The sequence below is a fragment of the Zalophus californianus genome, chromosome 12 (genome assembly GCF_009762305.2).
Source record: "Zalophus californianus isolate mZalCal1 chromosome 12, mZalCal1.pri.v2, whole genome shotgun sequence".
NCBI classification, from domain to species: Eukaryota; Metazoa; Chordata; class Mammalia; order Carnivora; family Otariidae; genus Zalophus; species Zalophus californianus.
The window spans coordinates 40,433,856-40,446,637 of NC_045606.1; the positions used below are offsets into that span (position 1 = coordinate 40,433,856).

At 37.3% G+C, this 12,782-nt stretch overlaps 1 protein-coding gene across 4 annotated transcripts in view; it reads right to left on the bottom strand.

Moving 5' to 3' along the window:
- COL28A1 (collagen type XXVIII alpha 1 chain) overlaps nucleotides 1-12,336 on the bottom strand; it is a 166,623-nt gene extending 154,287 nt beyond the window's left edge. For all 4 annotated transcript variants that reach the window (XR_003516640.2, XM_027574929.2, XM_027574928.2 and 1 more), the window contains exons 1-4: nucleotides 12,198-12,336; nucleotides 9,116-9,276; nucleotides 7,439-7,995; nucleotides 1,437-1,457 (exon numbers count right to left, since the gene is read on the bottom strand). Coding sequence is in view for 3 of the 4 variants with exons in the window: in XM_027574929.2 (XP_027430730.1) it covers nucleotides 1,437-1,457; nucleotides 7,439-7,995; nucleotides 9,116-9,239 (702 nt within the window). In the remaining variant the exon portion in view is untranslated. The remainder of the gene's footprint in view (nucleotides 1-1,436; nucleotides 1,458-7,438; nucleotides 7,996-9,115; nucleotides 9,277-12,197) is intronic.
- Nucleotides 12,337-12,782: the final 446 nt, after the last annotated feature.

Sequence of the window (12,782 nt, forward strand, 5' to 3'; positions counted from 1 at the left end):
TTTGGAATTTCTGCTTTTTCTCCTCTCTACAGCACATCAAAGCTCAGTAATATACAAATATCAACCACTCCTTTAGCCCAAAAGGAAAACATTGTGACATACCATATTTTATCAATTCTAGGATATACATTTTTCCTTATTTGTCTGAAATCAGAATGAGTCTTATTTGAATCAGGCCTGATCATAATGAAGTTGTTATTTTCTGCCCATGTCCTTCAAAACTTACAGAATGAAATGGAAGAAAACTCTAGAGATACTCCTGGAGCACACTCAAGAAATGTTGCAGCACCAGTGTTTTTGATGGCCCAGAGGCCAATATTGGGGGAGGGGGGGCGTCCGGGGGCGGGGCGGAGGGCATCAGAGCCAAAAAGTGATTCAGAAGATTCAGACTTTGGATACGAAGAAGTTTTTGAAATAACCAGTTTAGTTTGCCTCCATTGTCCCCTATATGTATGGACAAAAGTGATAGAGGATTTAAAAGTCTATATCTAAATAAATCTAAAGGGACTCTTACTGTAAGTGTAAAATTGTCACTTATTAGAAGGTACTATATCATAGTTTAATTGGCAGGGTCCTTTCCTGTCTCACTGGTACATAAAATAATAATGCATCTGACCATTCGTTGAAGCATCATGCTCTGCAAGGTTTGGTTGGCTCTTATTATTTTTTGCAGTACTACTTGTAAATTTCCTGATATTTAATAAGCGGCTGGTCCAACAAAATTTGCATGTTCCAAACTCTTTGTGTTAAGAAACACACGTCCAGTATAGAAGTCCTTGGCAACCTGGTGGTCATCTATTGTGCTAAGCACCATCCAACTCATACTAGCCAGCTTTCTTTGCTACCTGGTGTGGTTGTCATCATCAAGGAGAATGAGCTTAAAATCAATCACCAGGCAGCAGCGGGAGACTCTGAGCCATGTCTCTTGGCCAGGAATCCCGGCCAACACCAGGCACACCTCCCAAAATGGAGGACCCCTATGGGTAGCTGGTGTCAGAGACATGCTTAGAATAAAGCAAGTCATATCAAAATAAGCAAAAACTATGCCTTTTGTGGGGTGCTTGGCTGGCTGTCAGCGGGGCGCGCCACTCTTGATCTCGGAGTTGTGAGTTGGAGCCCTGCACTGGGTGTAGAGATTACTTAAAGATAAAATCTTAAAAAACAGAACAACTATGCCATTTGGTTATCAATGATTTCTAAAGTTACTCTCTAAAATCGTATTAAAATATTTCCTACTTTTTCCAGATTTTGAAACCTGCAGTAGACATAGCAGCATAAAGAAATCAGATGCTGCCTCAGAATAGAGTGGTTCATTTTTAAAAGAGTTAAGCATTTTTATGTAGATACATCTTATCTTCTAATGTGAATTATGATGCTGATTTGATCATGCAAATTTTGAGAATGAATTCATAGTAATCAAAGCATGTGGTACTTACCTTCTCTTCAAATAAGATATCCTAGGAGAGAAAAAAGAATAAAACATTAACTCGATTCATGTTCTGCTTCCAGCTTCTTATTAGTCTTAATTATTCCCTATGGGATAGGCAATTTCCAAGAAAGATAGCGATTCAGCTTTTTAAGCTTGTAAAAGCAATAGAGCCTACCTGCCAACCACCCAAGGAACACTCTGAGCCATATAATAAGAGACATGAAGGGCACTAACATTAAAAATTATTCTGTTTTCTAGGAACTTTATCCTGTTGCATCCTAAGTTCTATCTTTCTATCTTTCAGCTCTCTAAACTCTGTAATCTGGCTACAAACTAAATCAGTCATAATAAAAATTTCTCACTTTTACTCATAAAGACTTAGCCAGAATACATAATTGTGTGTTTTCTCTTCTTTTGTTTTTCCATCCCTATACATACATGCATTTGTGTTTCAGCATTAAAACATTAATTTCAGAGTGATCATTTCATGAAATATCAATAAGCCTTTGAAGTCAATCAGGTCCAACCTTTCATTTTGCCCTAAGGAAATGTGGGTCTGCAGGACTGTGACTTGCCCAAGATCATACACTTGACTGAGCCGCTTAACCAAGTTCAAGTGCTACTTTATACTTACACATAAATGAATTAACCAGAATATTTTTCAAAACTCCTTTAAATTCACAGTTTTAGAGAAATTCACAATCTGGTTTTTGTCTATCATCTAGGCCTCTCTACCCTACTTCAGCTTAGTGGGGCATTGCCTGACAAGTGCCCTAAAGGCCGTGTCTGAAGCCAAACATGGGGAAGAAATTAACCTATGCTTACAGATAGAATTATTGCTTTCATAACGTAGAACCTATAGGGCAGACTGATGCCTTATGACTGAATCCGAAGCATTAATTTGCATAGGATAAAATAAAAATGGGAGTAAAAAGCACTAGAATATTTGTTGCAAGATATTAAAAATGAAGACTGTAGTGAGGAAGTTAAAGATAAGTCAGAATTGTACCTGTAGGGAGGACCCCACATCCCTTTAGTTTTATTTTTACTTTACCTTTATTGCCATACAAACTAATAATACAGAAGGAAGATACAGCAAAATGCTTTATGTGGTCCTAGTGATGTAATGGGAGGAAAAATTAGGCTGGGAATTAAGTGTGATCCAGGGTTTTCATCCTGTGTCCACCATTAACTAGCTCTGTGGCCTTGGGCAAGTCCTATAATCCTTCCTGGTCATTTTCCCCATACATGAAAAATTAGAAAGTTTGACTGTGTGGTCTCAGGAGTTGTAAAACTCCTGATTGGCTACAGAGCCAATCTACAAAATTCAGAGTCTTACCTCTGGCCCTCTTTGCCCCACCTCTCTCTCCCACCCACTCCCCACCCCAGTGATTTCAAATTTCCAGCTGATGTAAATCCAGGCAGAAAGCAGTTGAGATACTTGTATCTTCATGAACTAGCAGGTCATGTGAAGAAACGGGAATTCAGATATACTGACAGTCTTGGTGTAAAATGGCATTTACCCTCCCCAGAAGATTTGGCTGTACCTAGAAACCTGAAGATATGTGTGCTTTATTTCTAGGCTGCCCAAGACAAGTCCTTGTTCCCAACTGTTATTCTGACACTCCTTGCAGACACGACTTAGGGAAATTCTTGTGGTTCCTGTATATATCCAGCATTCATTATTTTTAATAGTGAAAACTTGGAAATAATTTTGGAATTTGGAAATAATATCAATTTTATTAGAATGGATCAATAAACAAAATGCTATTCAGCAGTTAAGGTGAATGCACTGGATCTACATATTTCAAAGTAGAAAAATTTCCAAAGACACTGAGTGAAAAAGCTAGTTGCAGATGGATATATAGAATATGATCCAAATTATAAAAATATTTAAAACACATTTAGTTTTTCTAGGAGGGAGAAAAAGAAAGGAATTTGAAAGGGTTCAAGGGACAATAAACAACTAATAATTCAAGTCAAATTGTAATATTTGAAAACAACTACTGAAATAAAGAAAAATCCAAAGTTTTGTCACCTTACAACCCTTTTATAATAAGCAACACCCTTGTGTTATACAATATCAGTTTTTAAACTCATGAATTTAGCTGCTAGTATGCCTGATGTATAATTTTACACTCTTTCAGCTTTTCCTTTGAAAATTTAATGTCTGCTTTGCCATATTAACTCTTTAAAAACATGTGCCATGGGACTTAAAACCATAACAACATAACTAACTAATTTTGGAACTCATTTGATTTTGTGTTTGTGGAATTTATATTCATATGGAAAAAAATGGACCCAGGACTGCACAATAGATCAGACTGTCTCAAACAAAGAACAAAGCTCTATCCCTAAGGGCACTTATAGCCTATAAGCCCCAGTGACAGAAAACAGCACAGAGCAAGCCGCGTGGGAAGGAGATCCCAGACTGGGTGGGGAGTTAGTTTTTGATGTAGTGTTCCATGATTCATTGTTTGGGTAACAAGATTCGTTGGAACATGGAACACTACATCAAAAACTAATCTTGGGTAACAAAACAGTTTCTTGAAATAGGTGGGTTTTCTGGATAATTTTCAAGAGCAGAATGCAAAGGACCAACTCATGGATGGAATGCTGTTCTATTATGTCAAAGATTATGAGGAAAAAAGTGATAAAGATTAGTGTGGGCTGTAAGACAAAGGAAGCAGTGAGGAGGGACGTTTAAAAAGAGTGGACAAAAGGGCCCATGTGGACAGAGCTGGACACCTTGGGATGTAGTGAGTGCTTTCACTTAAGCAGAGAAGCAGGTTATGGGGAGAACATGGTCAAAGTCATAGGGAAGGGCACATTCAGTGAGGATCTAGGTGGATACTGTAGTCTAAATGGAAAAGACAAATAAAGACAAGACCTCCTTAAAGCAAAAGAAGGTGCATTTTATTAATGAAGAGTTTTATGATGGCATATATGTGAAAGGAGAAGGCTAGAATGGAACTGCTGATTTTGTGAATGAGTATGAGGTCAATGCTATGAGAAAAGGACAGAGGAAATATAAGGAAGTTATCAAAGTTATTGGCACAATAGCAAATAGGATGAGAATAAAGAAGTTAGTAGGTGAGGATTGCAAACTCTACAACCAAAAAATATTTGCAGCTTAGTATAGTAGCCAAAGAGCCACCATAAAATCTCTTCTAAAAGACCAACTAATATATATGCACATTGGGTTGGAATTGTTTCTTTGGTTTCAATACTGTTATGTAAATCATAATAAGATAGTATTAGAACATTTTATATATCCTCTTCAATGTGGAATCATCAGGTCTCTCTGAGGTTATTCAGAACCGAAGTGTTTTCATGGGGTTCTTATATGATCCTTTTTACTAGAGATGCCAAGGAGTTGGTAATGATTCCTTGATTTGTCTTGGCTCCTGCAAGATCTACTTATTGTGGGCACTCATGTCCATTAAAATTCAACTAAAGTCTACTCTGCAACAACAACAAAAAGAAATAGACAGCTGATACAAAAAAAAAAAGTCCAGTTGAATTCCAAAAATCATTACACTGGGTCTAAGAACCCTGACAGAAAAAGAGTACACACTGCATAAGCTTATTTACATATGAGCCTGGAAAGTGTACACTAATCTGGAGTGGCAAAAGTCCGGTCAGGAGCTAGGAGGCAAGGGAAAGATATCTTGCAAAGAGGCAGGAAGAAGTTTGGGGGTGACGGAAATGTTCTATGTCCTAACTGTGTTGGTGGTTTCACGAATCTATACATCTATCAAGACTCATAGAATTGTGTACCTTAAGTGGATGCAGTTTTGTATTCGAATTATACCTAATTAACTTATTTTAGAAAGTCAACTACATAATTATTTCAAAATGAAAAGTTTAGGAATTCAACTAAAGATGTAATAGCAATAGATTAGATGAGGAATTTTTCCAATGGCCTGATCAAGAATTAAGTTCTGCCTCCTACACAGTGGCAATTTGAAACATTGAAACAGTATATTGTTCTTTGAAGGGCCTAATAAGCCCTTTGGATGTTGGAAGTGTTTAGAAAGCAGCATCTCCTAAGAAGTGGCTTGTTCATAGAGCTTCCATCTGAACAAACAAGCTGAAATCACAGGATGCTAAGGAAGAGCAGGGTCGTTGGGACACTTGGTCATTATCTGGTTTCCTCAGAAATGAACAAATAGTCCTGCTTCAAGACTACTGCCAAGATCCTGTGTTCTGGATTGGGCAGGAGCTCTCTGTGAGGAGGATGTGTCTGGAAAGAGTAAGAACCTCCTGAGCCTCCACAACTGGCCGAACAAGAAGCTGCCTGTCCTGTATCTTCTGTAATTAGCAACTGGCGACTCATTATGTCAACTCCAGTGTTCTCTCCTGCACATGCTGGAATCTTCTGTTTGGGGTTCAGTGGTAAGGACTGCTTAAATTATGGCACAGGCAGCACTAGGCAGTTAGCCAGACACCCCTGCACACTTCCCTTATATGAAAAGAGATGCTCAGGGTGAGCACTCACCCTAAGCCCCCTGGGGGCCGAATGCATCATCTCCAGCCCAGGCAGATCTCTCCCTATCTACCCCCAATGCCCAAGAAAAAGAGGCTAGAAACAATAGAACTTTAGAGGAGGGATGTTGCTTAACTGTTTCAAGGCAGTTCTGACTGAGAAAACTTTAAAACCCAGTTACTATTTTCCCCTTTCAATATAACTTCACAGGGTTAAGCATGAAGACCCCAGGGCCTTTGCCTGTCCTTACATTTTCAACTATAAAATGAGGATAATATAGTACATACATCATAAGATTGTTGTAAACATTGACTAAAATAAAATCTGTAAAGTGCTCAGAAAAATGCCTAATACACAGAGCACTCAAGACGTGGTAACTATTATTTAGACTTTAAAAAAGCCAATGTCTCATGCTGAAAACAACAGTTATAAGAATAACTTACCAGTTATTATCTTATAGTTAATATCGACTTATAAGTTATAAGAATAATGTTAGGAGAAGGATTGGGGAAAGGGACAAAAGGGTCAAAACAATCTCTGAAACAAGGCTGAGCTTTTTTGAAACCTATAGAAAACAGCCGTATGAAATGTTTAGTACCCAAAGGACACCTTTGCCCTGCCCTCTTCTCAAGGAAAAAAAAAAAAAATCGATGTTTTTAAGAAAATGTTATACGCAAACAATGAATCATAGAACACTACATCAAAAACTAATGATGTAATGTATGGTGATTAACATAACATAATAAAAAAAAAAGAAAATCAATTTTTAACACTTAACAAATCAACCACTTTTTCTCCAGGAGTTTTCTTCTTGAGAAACACTGTGAAGAAGGATTTTATTTTGATTGCTTTGCCTTGTGTTTTCCCAAGCAGAAAGGAAAGAATCTCACACACAGCTGAGCAATCAACAAAGAAAAGCATTGACACGACTAATCAGACCAATCAAATGGCACTCATTGATCTGCAGTGAGAAAGTGTTGGGTGACTGCAAGTCGCAGGTGATTTTAAATTGGGTGGGCGTGCTAACACCTAAGAACAAGGACATAATAAAAAAAAATTAGAAGTCAATGAACTTTGCTTGAGTAGCATAATATAGCAGTAGGTGAGAGATGGAGTCAAAATATTTCTGCAGATGTTAAATGGGGAAAAAGCAACTTAGTACAAATATAGCAGACCACAATCTGACCACAAGTTGAATATAAGTCAGCAGTGTTCATGATCCCAGGATGTATAAACAGGAGCTTGAAGGATTGGAAAGTAATTCTTCCAAAATCCTCAGCATTGGCTATCAATAAAGTTAGGAATGCAATTCCAGAGCATGAGCCTTGTTACTTTCCCAGTTTATCTGGTGTAAACTATCAAGGAGTGGAGAGAGACCTCGGAAAGATTCTCTTATTTCCAAGATGGATTCTTTTTCCTTCATCTTTCTGACCCAGTATCTATCCTTACAGAATTTGTAATTAAGGTATCAGTATTATGATTGGGAATATATACATAAAACCAACTCATTAAGTACCTACCAGGCGATCTCGAATTTTATCTACAAGGGTTGGATCACTTAACAGTAGAATGGGTTCACTGGATGAATCCCCAGATATCAAACGAAGTTTGGCTTCATTGACTACAGTGGAAAGTCCAATGGTGATAAATAATATCCCTGCAGTTCTGGCGTCTTCTGAAATACTCTGAACATCTGGATTCTTTGGATGGTCAATGCCATCAGTCATCAGCAAAGCCACCTTCACACCATCTTTACGGCCTTCTCTCTTAAGTAGCCCAGTGGCATTGGAGACAGCATAATAAGAGAAGGTGCCTTGCCCGATGAAATTCATAGACTTGACCCTCTGTTTAAACGTCTGCAGATCCTTCCAAGAAGAAAAAGGTGGATCGATTTGGACAGAGCTGCTAAATTGAAGCGCTGCCAGTTTGATGTCATATTTCAAGGAGCGAACTGGGGTCAACTGGAAAACCTCGTCACTCAAGCTATCCACAAAATCTTTCTGTTTATCAAAGAGAATAATTTTAGAACTTTCGGAGCTGTCCACAATGAAGACAACATCTATGAAGCAAGTAGAGTCTGAAATAGAACAAATAGGTTAGGCAAAATATTTTTTCCTACTCATGAAATGACTTTGCATAAGGAAAGCCCTGAGGTGGTGTGATGTGTATGGGTTTGTTGTTGTTTTTTTGGGTGTTTTTTGGTTTTGTTGTTGTTGTTGTTGTTGTTTTGACAGGAGAGGGGAGTGAAAAAGAGAGGCATCTTAGAGGTAGGGCTTAAGTTGTGAAGAGCTAAATCTCTTTCCAAATCTATAAATTCTTTGCCTCTTGTAAAATCATGAGAGTCAGGAGCAAACAAATAAGCAAAATTCCATGTATTTTGAGTATTTTCCCATTGTTCAAAAATTCAACAAATACATATATTTTTAATTTTATTTATTTATTTCGAGAGAGAGATGCGGGGGAGAGGCAGAGGTAGAGGGAGGGAGAGAATCTCAAGCAGACTCCACACTGAGCGTGAAGCTGGACATGGGGCTTGATCTCATGACCCTGAAATCATGACCTGAGCCGAAATCAAGAGTCAGATGCTTAACTGACTGAGCCACCCAGGCACCCCCAAAATTCAACAAATATTGGGCAAAGTTGTTGAGAAGTAAAGAATGCTCTGCCTGATTCTCAAGTTGTGTGTCACATTGGTGAGGCCCCACCTTGTTTTGGTGTGTGGTTTTTTGTTTTGTTTTTAGCTTTTTTTAAATCAAGGGAGAAAATGACTACCTGCATCACATTGTAGCAAGGAGGGGGAAAGAAACGTAAAAGCGGAGAACTTAAGTTTGAATTCTAGATCTTACTAGTTAATTTGCCAGTGGCCTTGGATGTGCCACTTAATATCTCTGGGCCTCAATTTCTTTATCTATGACAGTGGCAGTCTCTGTCATTCCCATTTTACAAAGCTACTATGAGGCTCAAATGAGATAATAAATGTACAAAGGCTCTAAAACACGTAATGTTTTTGTAAGTATGCTCTGTAAGTATAGAAAGTATATTATCATAATATAAGTACATTAAAATAGAACGTTACATATATGTTTCTATATATGGTTTGCTATTTGCATCAACTGCTATTTGGAAAAATTCATATTAGTGTTTTAACAGGCTAAAACTTATCATTAAAAACAAAAACAAAACATTTTTTCTTTTACCCTGGAGATCATTTTTCCTTGCAAGTAAATTGGACTTTGATCCTTTCTTTCTTTGTCCATATATTGTTTGACTCATAAAAGCTGGCAAAAGCAGGAGATAGAAGACAAAATGTCTGTTCCACATTATGGTAGATGGTGAAAAGTCATCTGTCTTGTAACACCTTTAATAGAAAAATCAGTTATAAATACTTTCATAAAGTACAGTGTTCGCTATTTTTAATTTAAAGCCGGCAGAATTGAAAGCTGGCATGTGACAGGTGCAAGAGGTTTTCATTCATATTTACAGAAAAACATCTACGTTGGGATTTTAAAAGATTCTAATCCAAGTGAATCATGGCACTACAACCAAACATTTATTAGTGAATATTTCTATATAGTCAAAGAATTACATCCAAGTAATCTGAATTTCCCATTTTATTATGGGGAGCAGAGAGTGGGAAAAGCCATTTAAAAACACTTCAGTCCCACTCTATATGATGGACTATGGTTCAAGCACAGGCTCTCTTTTGACATTTTCACATTCTTCAAGGTGATATCAGATTGCTACATCATTGTTTCATTATAACTAATTCCTGACAATCTCAATATTTTTACAAGGTTGTAGAGAACCACCATCATTTCAGTCTTAATAATACATGCACAACTTCAGTGAGTTCAAAAGGCAAGTCAAAAATCAAATCACCCCTCCAGTTCCCATAGAACACCATTTCTCTTTATACTCTTACTTGGAAACTTCATCTACAACAGAGTTCCAAGCTGGACTACAGCTGTATACATATCCAATGAATCAAGAGTATGAGAGCAAAAATAATAGATTTGCTCAGCAACACCATTCTTCTAGTGAAGAAATGATAGAAATAAGATTGAAATCAGAAGCACTCCCTCTGAACATTCCTGTGAAGCTGTTTTTCTGAGTAGATTAACAATGAAAAATCTAATCCTGTATTAAAATCTACAGCCATCTTCATCTTTCAATATGCCCAGCTCTACACCAAATGACTTTTAAACCCACAGGCTTCCCTGGCAAGAGAAGACTCATGTGGGGCTAGCCCAGTGTACTTGAGAAGGAACAAGAAAGCTTTTTCTGAACCAACGTTCTGTATGGTTTGGAAATGCTTTCCTTCTTAAACTATATTGACTTCAAAAGTTCTGGAAAAGGAAATCGTATTTTCCTTCAGTTTGCCTTCAGGGAATGGGAACTGGGAAATCATTAGCACGATTTTTCCAGACTCAAATAGGAGGTAGAAATATATGGAAAGGCAGTGAGAAATGGAATGGATGACTGGCTTCTTTCATACATGCCAGACACAGAAACCTAAAAAGGAATCAAAGCTGTTGGGTTGAGGATGAACCAATAGATGGCTCCATGCCATAATCTGCTCCTCAACTGACATGGTCTTGCAGGAAGTTCATGAAGCTGACTTTGTATCGGTATAGCTAAGCACCTCTGTTGGCAAGTACATCAAGTGCAATTGGCCAATGTCAACTCTTCTTCAGACCAGGTGTGCTAAGATGTGAAAACAGCTGGGTGTTAAAAAAAGAAGAAGAAGAAAGAAGAAGAAAGAAGAAGAAGAAGAAGGTGGAGGAGGAGGAGGAGGAGAAGAAGAAGAAGAAGGAGAAGAAGGAGTTTGCTGAGGAAATAGAACACATAAAGGACATCCCTCCCCAGGTAATTCCTTGTTAACCAAAGAGAAGACTACAGAGGATGTACACGTTTAACTCTGAAGACTAGTGTAAGAACAAGGCTATGTAGCAAAACGTAGCTTCTATAGTCTTTGGAGGGGGGCAGGCAGAATAACACTGTGTCCCCGGTATTACATACAACCTTTCTCTTTTGTTGAGCCCATACCACAAAAAGTGTCCCAGAAGTTCTGGAAATAAGAGACTGAGAATTTAAATTCATTGAAAATAAGAGAGATTTTACAAGCTACATGATCAATACAACTCTAAAGAAGGTGATTCCCATGCAGGATCCTGAGCAGAAAACCACTTTCTCCCTATTTGTAGGCCTCATTTTGGGCTTTAGAAATGCTGTCTTTAAATAAAGACTCGTCTTTCCTAAAACTAAGCACCTGCTCATATAGTTTCTTTGGCATATAATCGTGAATGCATAGCTGAAGCTTTGTATATACAATGTTCACTATCACACTTATTCATTAGCACTAACCATTATGTCTCATATTTCATTACTATTTGCTCTGATAGTTTTTATCCAGCTCTCCCTAAGCAGTCGTACTATTCCCCTCTCTTTACTGATATTAGCTAGAGGACACTCTTATACCTTTGGTTTTTAGTTCTACTGCCTTCCTAAAATCTCTTTCTTTTTAATTAGTTTGGCATCTTAAGAGCACACCATTTCAAACCATTTTTGCCATATTTTATTTTGCCTCAGTTTTTAGTAATTTTTACCTTTCTCTCATTTAGATATCATATATAAGCAAAATGGGTTTCGAGGGAAAATGCCATTAGTTAAATAAAAGAAACATAAACCTCTCTGTTCATTATAACTTACATTTTATAAGTGTAGAACCAATGATTATCTTTAACCAAATGCCATACATTTGCCCTTTTTGCCTAAAATTTATCTTGGGTAAATATCAGAATCAACAAATCCAAGAGACTTTATATTTTGTGATTTTTCAAAAATAAAATTCAGCACAGTTTACCAATTGTGTTCACAGTGTTTGCATCTCATTTGTTTCACAGAAAGATAAAATTATCAAAAGAAGACTTTATTCAAATTGCCAAACCAGCCAAATTATAAAATATTCTGTAATTAATACTGAGTTATAAAAATATGTTCCAAATTAAGAAAAAGTCCTGAAAGATATTAACATCATTGCAACACTAGGTAGTAGACTGCAAATTAAAAATCAGTTTTAGACTTTGAAATAAATTTTAAACGTCGACATTTTAACAATTATTTATATTTTTCTAATAATTAATTTAAAGTAGTGGCAGAGGATAGAAATTTTTGATCAGCTTTCTTCACATAAGAAGTAGGCAAACCCCTTAGTCTTCCACGGTGCCTAGGTGGTCCTATCTGATTTCAAGTGATTAAAATAAAACAGTTATGTCTTACCTTATAAAGTTTGTCAAACAGGAATTAAAGACTGATTAAGCAAATGCCAACAGCAAGGACCATTGTTGGGGCTGGAGTTGGCTATTTGATATTGTTCTTTTCTGTGGAAGTAAAAATTGTCTTGGTCTTGGAAGTTTTGCAATCTTTTATTCATGTTTATTAGCCTAAGTTAAAGCAAGAGTGGTCAGGCATTTGGCCAGGGTGTAAGATCTGGTGGGATCAGGAAGTAATTTAAAGGAACAGTGTCCTCTCAGAACAAGTCTGTGTTCTCCAGACTGTTATGAAAATAACTTGAGCAGATTTTCTACATTTTCGGCATTTATTGACAGCCTGCTGTTTCTCATACCGTGCCCTCCTTCCATTTCCTCCTTTCTTTGCCTGGGGTGTGCTCTGTGTGTTCTGGCTCTGAACAGCTTTGTGAGGGAGTGTTAATGACAACAGACTCAGACCCCAAACTGGTTTTTCAAGAGAGGCAATGGGTTGATAATTTTTGAAGCCGGATGAAGAGTATAGAGAAGTTCATTATTGTAGCCTTTCTACATCTGTGATTTTTGAAAATTTCCATAATAAAAAGTCAAAAGAGTG